Consider the following 8,261-nt stretch of genomic DNA (forward strand, 5'->3'; position numbering starts at 1 on the left):
CAAATTTCACCCCTGACTAAAACAGCATAAAACCGGGTGTATCACAAAGCATGATCAAAAGAATTAGCCGCCTACAGTAATTTTGAGAAACATCGAGAAATAGTTAGGTAGATTATTTTTGTTAAATTAACCAGTAATCTAAGCTTGCTAGCTAGTTAGCTCCCATGCCAATTTCAAGTCGTTCTAACCTAACGACTGACTAACTAAGAACTATGAAGTTATTTCAGAATGAAAGTTACCTGACTAGAACATGTTGCTCTGTGACATTATGTAAGCTAGCTATCCCCAGTTAGATAATGCTCTGTGATGTTATGTTAGCTAGCTATCCCCAGTTAGATAATGCTCTGTGACATTATGTTAGCTAGCTATTCCCAGTTAGATCATACTCTGTGACAGTATGTTAGCTAGCTATCCCCAGTTAGATCATGCTCTGTGACATTGTTAGCTAGCTATCCCCAGTTAGATCATCTGTGACATTATGTTAGCTAGCTATCCCCAGTTAGATCATGCTCTGTGACAGTATGTTAGCTAGCTATTGTTAGAAATTAGATATGTAGACGGGCGAGTCGGTCAAGGATCGATTCAGACAAGGTGGTAAATTGTATGACAAGCGACAGTTTATTCAGAGTGAAGATATCTAGAACAGCGTAATTACGGCTCCTCCGCTGGTTCGTACGGAACTGCAGGCAAAGAGAGACCGTTACAATCAATACATCACTTATATATAGAACAGAAAGTAGGTTGATTCTGGAAGATCGGATCTTTGGATTGGTTCAGCTGGGGTGTAGTCTGTAGTCTTCCGCCATTGGCTCAGTTGTCTGTCCGTCATCGTAGAATCCTCTTCGGGCACACAATGTTCAGCTATAAAGGAGATTATGTGTGTGTGCGCTGGTTTTGGCAATTAGTGTAATGCGGGAGCTATCCTGTAGGGGACCCCACAGGCTTTACTTTGAGTCGTAGCCCTATATTAACAATAGTTTGGTCACCTGTATAAGAAATAGCATTTCTCTACACTATCCCCAGTTAGATCATGCTCTGTGACATTGTTAGCTAGCTATCCCCAGTTAGATCATGCTCTGTGACATTATGTTAGCTAGCTATCCCCAGTTAGATCATGCTCTGTGACAGTATGTTAGCTAGCTATCCCCAGTTAGATCATGCTCTGTGACACAAGGATTAAAAAGGATTTGCCAGTAAATTGTCGAATTTCTAGCTAAGATTGTGAAAGTATGATGTTGACGTGATCAGTCCAATCAAAGCTACAGTACATATAACGTGATTTGACGTCATTTTATCCGCGGCCTATGACCTTGAGCCTTCTTGGATGGGCACCTCTATGGCAGCAGCCGAAGGACTAGAATGTTCAATGTCTCCTCTTAACACTTGGCAGTGATGTAAAAATCTCCATGAGTGACAGAACACTGAGCCAATCACGGCGCAGCACTCCGTATTATCTGCTGGCTCGTCCCACCACCACAGAGAGCACTGAGCTAGGCTGAAACACCTGCCTTCTGGAACTGCTGTACTCAACAACAACAAAAGAAAGAGACCATGTTTGTGTGCGGCTTTATTAACTCAATGATGATATATATTTGTTTTTACATTGTTTGCAAACTGATATGTGACACGTATTAATGTCAAAATGACATGCAATGACAAACAATGTGGGGCTCAAACACCCGAATGACAGGTCCCCATTGATAATAAGTAAAAGTAGAAATAATTTCAAATTCTTTATATTAAGACAACCAGATGGTGCCATTTTCATGTTTTGTATTTTATTTACATAAGCCAGGGACATATTGCATCACTCCATCATTTACAAATGAAGCGTTTCTGTTTAGTGAGTCCTCCAGATCAGAGACAGTAGGGATGACCAGGGATGTTCTCTGTTTAGTGAGTCCTCCAGATCAGAGGCAGTAGGGATGACCAGGGATGTTCTCTGTTTAGTGAGTCCTCCAGATCAGAGGCAGTAGGGATGACCAGGGATGTTGTCTGTTTAGTGAGTCCTCCAGATCAGAGGCAGTAGGGATGGACCAGGGATGTTCTCTGTTTAGTGAGTCCTCCAGATCAGAGGCAGTAGGGATGACCAGGGATGTTGTCTGTTTAGTGAGTCCTCCAGATCAGAGGCAGTAGGGATGGACCAGGGATGTTCTCTGTTTAGTGAGTCCTCCAGATCAGAGGCAGTAGGGATGGACCAGGGATGTTCTCTGTTTAGTGAGTCCTCCAGATCAGAGGCAGTAGGGATGGACCAGGGATGTTCTCTTGATAAGCGCGTCAATTGGACCATATCCCTGTCCAAATGTAACCAGTGATTTTGGGTGTCAGAGAAAATGTATGGAGTCAAAATAACATTATTTTCTTTAGGACTGTAGTGAAGTAAAAGTAAAAGTAGTCAAAAAATAGAAATAGTAAAGTACAGATACCTCCCCCCCCCAAAAAAACGACTTAATTAAGTAGTACTTTAAAGTATTTTTACTTAAGTACCTTACACCACTGAGTGTAAGACCACCACAGGCACCTACTTCAGAGACAAGTCTTGAGCAGTAGAAAACTAATTAACTTTGAAAATAAACATCCACGCATCTTCAACGAGATGTGGATGAATCAACTTCAGGACAAGAAACTGCCACCATTTATCATAAATCAGAAAAACAAATCAGATTGTCGTTTGGCACAGGTATATGATATAGAAAAACATAATGGGATGCTTTTCAATACAAAGCAACGTTCAGCAGGGTTGGAGTCAATTCCACCTCAATTCAGTTTAGTATAGTGTAGATCTACCTAGGTTAAGGTGATATGGTATAGTGTAGATGTACCTAGGTTAAGGTGGTATAGTGTAGATGTACCTAGGTTAAGGTGGTATGGTATAGTGTAGATGTACCTAGGTTAAGGTGGTATGGTGTAGATGTACCTAGGTTAAGGTGGTATAGTGTAGATCTACCTAGGTTAAGGTGATATGGTATAGTGTAGATGTACCTAGGTTAAGGTGGTATAGTGTAGATGTACCTAGGTTAAGGTAGTATAGTGTAGATGTACCTAGGTTAAGGTGGTATGGTGTAGTGTAGATGTACCTAGGTTAAGGTGGTATAGTGTAGATGCACCTAGGTTAAGGTGGTATAGTGTAGATGTACCTAGGTTAAGGTAGTATAGTGTAGATGTACCTAGGTTAAGGTGGTATAGTGTAGATGTACCTAGGTTAAGGTGGTATAGTATAGTGTAGATGTACCTAGGTTAAGGTGGTCTTGTGTAGATGTACCTAGGTTAAGGTGGTATGGTGTAGATGTACCTAGGTTAAAGGTGGTATAGTGTAGATGTACCTAGGTTAAGGTGGTATACTATAGTGTAGATGTACCTAGGTTAAGGTGGTATAGTGTAGATGTACCTAGGTTAAGGTAGTATAGTGTAGATGTACCTAGGTTAAGGTGGTATAGTGTAGATGTACCTAGGTTAAGGTGATATGGTATAGTGTAGATGTACCTAGGTTAAGGTGGTATAGTGTAGATGTACCTAGGTTAAGGTAGTATAGTGTAGATGTACCTAGGTTAAGGTGGTATAGTGTAGATGTACCTAGGTTAAGGTGATATGGTATAGTGTAGATGTACCTAGGTTAAGGTGGTATAGTGTAGATCTACCTAGGTTAAGGTGGTATAGTGTAGATGTACCTAGGTTAAGGTGATATGGTATAGTGTAGATGTACCTAGGTTAAGGTGGTATAGTGTAGATGTACCTAGGTTAAGGTGGTATAGTGTAGATGTACCTAGGTTAAGGTGATATGGTGTAGATGTACTAGGTTAAGGTGGTATGGTGTAGATGTACCTAGGTTAAGGTGGTATAGTGTAGAACTACCTAGGTTAAGGTGGTATGGTGTAGATGTACCTAGGTTAAGGTGGTATGGTGTAGATGTACCTAGGTTAAGGTGATATGGTGTAGATGTACCTAGGTTAAGGTGGTATGGTGTAGATGTACCTAGGTTAAGGTGGTATGGTATAGATCTACCTAGGTTAAGGTGGTATGGTGTAGATCTACCTAGGTTAAGGTGGTATGGTGTAGATGTACCTAGGTTAAGGTGGTATGGTGTAGATGTACCTAGGTTAAGGTGATATGGTATAGATCTACCTAGGTTAAGGTGGTATGGTGTAGATGTACCTAGGTTAAGGTGATATGGTATAGATCTACCTAGGTTAAGGTGGTATGGTGTAGATGTACCTAGGTTAAGGTGATATGGTATAGATCTACCTAGGTTAAGGTAGTATAGTGTAGATGTACCTAGGTTAAGGTAGTATGGTGTAGATGTACCTAGGTTAAGGTGGTATACTATAGTGTAGATGTACCTAGGTTAAGGTGGTATGGTGTAGATGTACCTAGGTTAAGGTGGTATGGTATAGTGTAGATGTACCTAGGTTAAGGTGGTATAGTGTAGATCTACCTAGGTTAAGGTGATATGGTATAGTGTAGATGTACCTAGGTTAAGGTGGTATAGTATAGTGTAGATATACCTAGGTTAAGGTGGTATAGTGTAGATGTACCTAGGTTAAGGTGATATGGTATAGTGTAGATGAACCTAGGTTAAGGTGGTATAGTGTAGATGTACCTAGGTTAAGGTGGTATGGTGTAGATGTACCTAGGTTAAGGTGGTATAGTATAGTGTAGATGTACCTAGGTTAAGGTGGTATAGTATAGTGTAGATGTACCTAGGTTAAGGTGGTATGGTGTAGATGTACCTAGGTTAAGGTGGTATAGTATGGTGTAGATGTACCTAGGTTAAGGTGGTATAGTATAGTGTAGATGTACCTAGGTTAAGGTGGTATAGTGTAGATGTACCTAGGTTAAGGTGGTATAGTATAGTGTAGATGTACCTAGGTTAAGGTGGTATGGTGTAGATGTACCTAGGTTAAGGTAGTATAGTGTAGATGTACCTAGGTTAAGGTGGTATAGTATAGTGTAGATGTACCTAGGTTAAGGTGGTATAGTGTAGATGTACCTAGGTTAAGGTAGTATAGTGTAGATGTACCTAGGTTAAGGTGGTATAGTATAGTGTAGATGTACCTAGGTTAAGGTGGTATAGTATAGTGTAGATGTACCTAGGTTAAGGTGGTATGGTGTAGATGTACCTAGGTTAAGGTAGTATGGTGTAGATGTACCTAGGTTAAGGTGGTATAGTGTAGATGTACCTAGGTTAAGGTAGTATGGTGTAGATGTACCTAGGTTAAGGTGGTATAGTATAGTGTAGATGTACCTAGGTTAAGGTGGTATAGTATAGTGTAGATGTACCTAGGTTAAGGTGGTATAGTATGGTGTAGATGTACCTAGGTTAAGGTAGTATGGTGTAGATGTACCTAGGTTAAGGTGGTATGGTGTAGATGTACCTAGGTTAAGGTAGTATAGTGTAGATGTACCTAGGTTAAGGTGGTATAGTATGGTGTAGATGTACCTAGGTTAAGGTGATATGGTATAGTGTAGATGTACCTAGGTTAAGGTGGTATGGTGTAGATGTACCTAGGTTAAGGTGGTATGGTGTAGATGTACCTAGGTTAAGGTGATATGGTATAGTGTAGATGTACCTAGGTTAAGGTAGTATAGTGTAGATGTACCTAGGTTAAGGTGGTATAGTGTAGATGTACCTAGGTTAAGGTGGTATGGTGTAGATGTACCTAGGTTAAGGTGGTATGGTGTAGATGTACCTAGGTTAAGGTGGTATAGTGTAGATGTACCTAGGTTAAGGTGGTATAGTGTAGATGTACCTAGGTTAAGGTGGTATGGTGTAGATGTACCTAGGTTAAGGTGGTATGGTGTAGATGTACCTAGGTTAAGGTGGTATTGTATAGTGTAGATCTACCTAGGTTAAGGTGGTATGGTGTAGATCTACCTAGGTTAAGGTGGTATGGTGTAGATGTACCTAGGTTAAGGTGGTATGGTGTAGATGTACCTAGGTTAAGATGGTATGGTATAGTGTAGATGTACCTAGGTTAAGGTAGTATAGTGTAGATGTACCTAGGTTAAGGTGGTATAGTGTAGATGTACCTAGGTTAAGGTGGTATGGTGTAGATGTACCTAGGTTAAGGTGGTATGGTATAGTGTAGATGTACCTAGGTTAAGGTGGTATAGTGTAGATCTACCTAGGTTAAGGTGATATGGTATAGTGTAGATGTACCTGGGTTAAGGTAGTATAGTGTAGATGTACCTAGGTTAAGGTGGTATGGTGTAGATGTACCTAGGTTAAGGTGGTATTGTATAGTGTAGATGTACCTAGGTTAAGGTGGTATAGTGTAGATGTACCTAGGTTAAGGTGGTATAGTGTAGATGTACCTAGGTTAAGGTGGTATGGTGTAGATGTACCTAGGTTAAGGTGGTATGGTGTAGTGTAGATGTACCTAGGTTAAGGTGGTATAGTGTAGATGTACCTAGGTTAAGGTGGTATAGTGTAGATGTACCTAGGTTAAGGTGGTATAGTGTAGATGTACCTAGGTTAAGGTGGTATACTATAGTGTAGATGTACCTAGGTTTAGGTGGTATAGTGTAGATGTACCTAGGTTAAGGTGGTATGGTGTAGATGTACCTAGGTTAAGGTGGTATAGTGTAGATGTACCTAGGTTAAGGTGGTATAGTGCAGCTGTACCTAGGTTAAGGTAGTATGGTGTAGATGTACCTAGGTTAAGGTGGTATAGTGCAGCTGTACCTAGCTTAACGTGGCATACGTCTCCCCAATCTGGCAATACAGGGTCATGGCGAAGGCCATTCCAAAGATCATCAAGACTGCGATGCCAAATGCAATCCCCAGGGCGATGACTGTACCCTTCGCGATGACTGACATCACCAACTTGGTACAAGGTCTCAAGTACACTTTGCGTCGTCCGTCTGCGAGTTTGCACTCCTGAGTGGTGTCACGGCAGTCACAAGAGGCGGGGACTGTTGAGCCCCAGTCTGAAGGTCCATGGATCAGTCCACAACACTTTGCCTGCTCTTCCAGTTTCTGCATGAACGTCTGGAACAAAGACGACTGGTTCCTCAGCGGTAGCAGCTTCCCCGTCAACCATTCCTCAATCTTATTCACTCCGACAGCTCCCAGGATTCCAGCGATCACCAGGAGGATGAAGATGAGGAGCAGCCCGACGAAGAACAGCATTAGCATGACGCGGCTTTCCCTGATGGCACCAAAGCAGCCCAGGAAGCCGAGCACCATGATGATGGTACCGACGGCTATCAGCAGGTTCAGCCCCGGTAACAACCCCCCATACACAGGGTTCACTTTGAGGTAGATGGAGACGCCAAGGATGATGCATCCACTGATCCAGAACAGCAGGTTGAAAACAAAGAGGCAGTACTTGATACATTTGTTCACAGCCATCTTCTAAGCTTCCAACAGCCAGGCAAGACGTGACGTGACAGAGCAACTTGAAGATGTACAGTGTGTGAGAGTGAGTGTACCAGATCTGTCACCTATGTAAAAAAGAAAAATAACAACCCGAAGCTGTAGGTGTGGCTAGTGACTCCTCATTCCAGAAACCAACTGTTTTCTACTTTAAAAAAAAAACGTTATGTAAAAAGTGAAGCTGGTTCAGCCCTCTGCTAGACTACTTCAACAAAGCCTGAGCAGTGAGCTCTGCTTCAGGCTGTTAGATCAAATACATGACTTCAACGGTATCCTGTATGACATGCAAATATTTTTTTCCCCCTGAAGACTTTCCTCTTGCAAACGGATCAGGTTAATAATCATGACAAACCAGCCTCCACCTGAACAGTTTCTCTCCCATGCCATGCTGTGGCCCTCACCAGCCTCCACCTGAACAGTTTCTCTCCCTGTGCTGTGGACCTCACCAGCCTCCACCTGAACAGTTTCTCTCCCCATGCTGTGGCCCTCACCTGCCTCCACCTGAACAGTTTCTCTCCCTGTGCTGTGGCCCTCACCAGCCTCCACCTGAACAGTTTCTCTCCCCGTGCTGTGGCCCTCACCAGCCTCCACCTGAACAGTTTCTCTCCCTTGCTGTGGCCCTCAGTTTCTCTCCCCAGGCTCCACCTGAACAGTTTCTCTCCCCGTGCTGTGGCCCTCACCAGCCTCCACCTGAACAGTTTCTCTCCCCGTGCTGTGGCCCTCACCAGCCTCCACCTGAACAGTTTCTCACCCTGTGCTGTGGACCTCACCAGCCTCCACCTGAACAGTTTCTCTCCCCTTGCTGTGGCCCTCACCAGGCTCCACCTGAACAGTTTCTCTCCCCGTGCTGTGGCCCTCACCAGCCTCCACCTGAACAGTTTCTCTC

At 42.8% G+C, this 8,261-nt stretch overlaps 1 protein-coding gene across 1 annotated transcript; it reads right to left on the reverse strand.

Moving 5' to 3' along the window:
• Nucleotides 1-2,153: 2,153 nt before the first annotated feature.
• On the reverse strand, nt 2,154-7,476 carry LOC121838674 (tetraspanin-8-like). The gene is made up of 2 exons (XM_042316276.1): nt 6,683-7,476; nt 2,154-2,294 (listed from the first exon to the last, which is right to left on the reverse strand). The coding sequence occupies exon 1, from the start codon at nt 7,349-7,351 to the stop codon at nt 6,683-6,685; it is 669 nt and encodes a 222-aa protein (XP_042172210.1). The 5' UTR covers nt 7,352-7,476; the 3' UTR covers nt 2,154-2,294.
• Between the last annotated feature and the right edge of the window lie 785 nt (nt 7,477-8,261).

The sequence above is a fragment of the Oncorhynchus tshawytscha genome, unplaced genomic scaffold (assembly GCF_018296145.1).
Source record: "Oncorhynchus tshawytscha isolate Ot180627B unplaced genomic scaffold, Otsh_v2.0 Un_contig_1314_pilon_pilon, whole genome shotgun sequence".
Classification (NCBI taxonomy): domain Eukaryota; kingdom Metazoa; phylum Chordata; class Actinopteri; order Salmoniformes; family Salmonidae; genus Oncorhynchus; species Oncorhynchus tshawytscha.

Excerpts from the sequence above, each read along its gene's own strand:
- LOC121838674 (XM_042316276.1), bottom strand. The coding sequence starts at position 7,351 with ATGGCTGTGAACAAATGTATCAAGTACTGCCTCTTTGTTTTCAACCTG.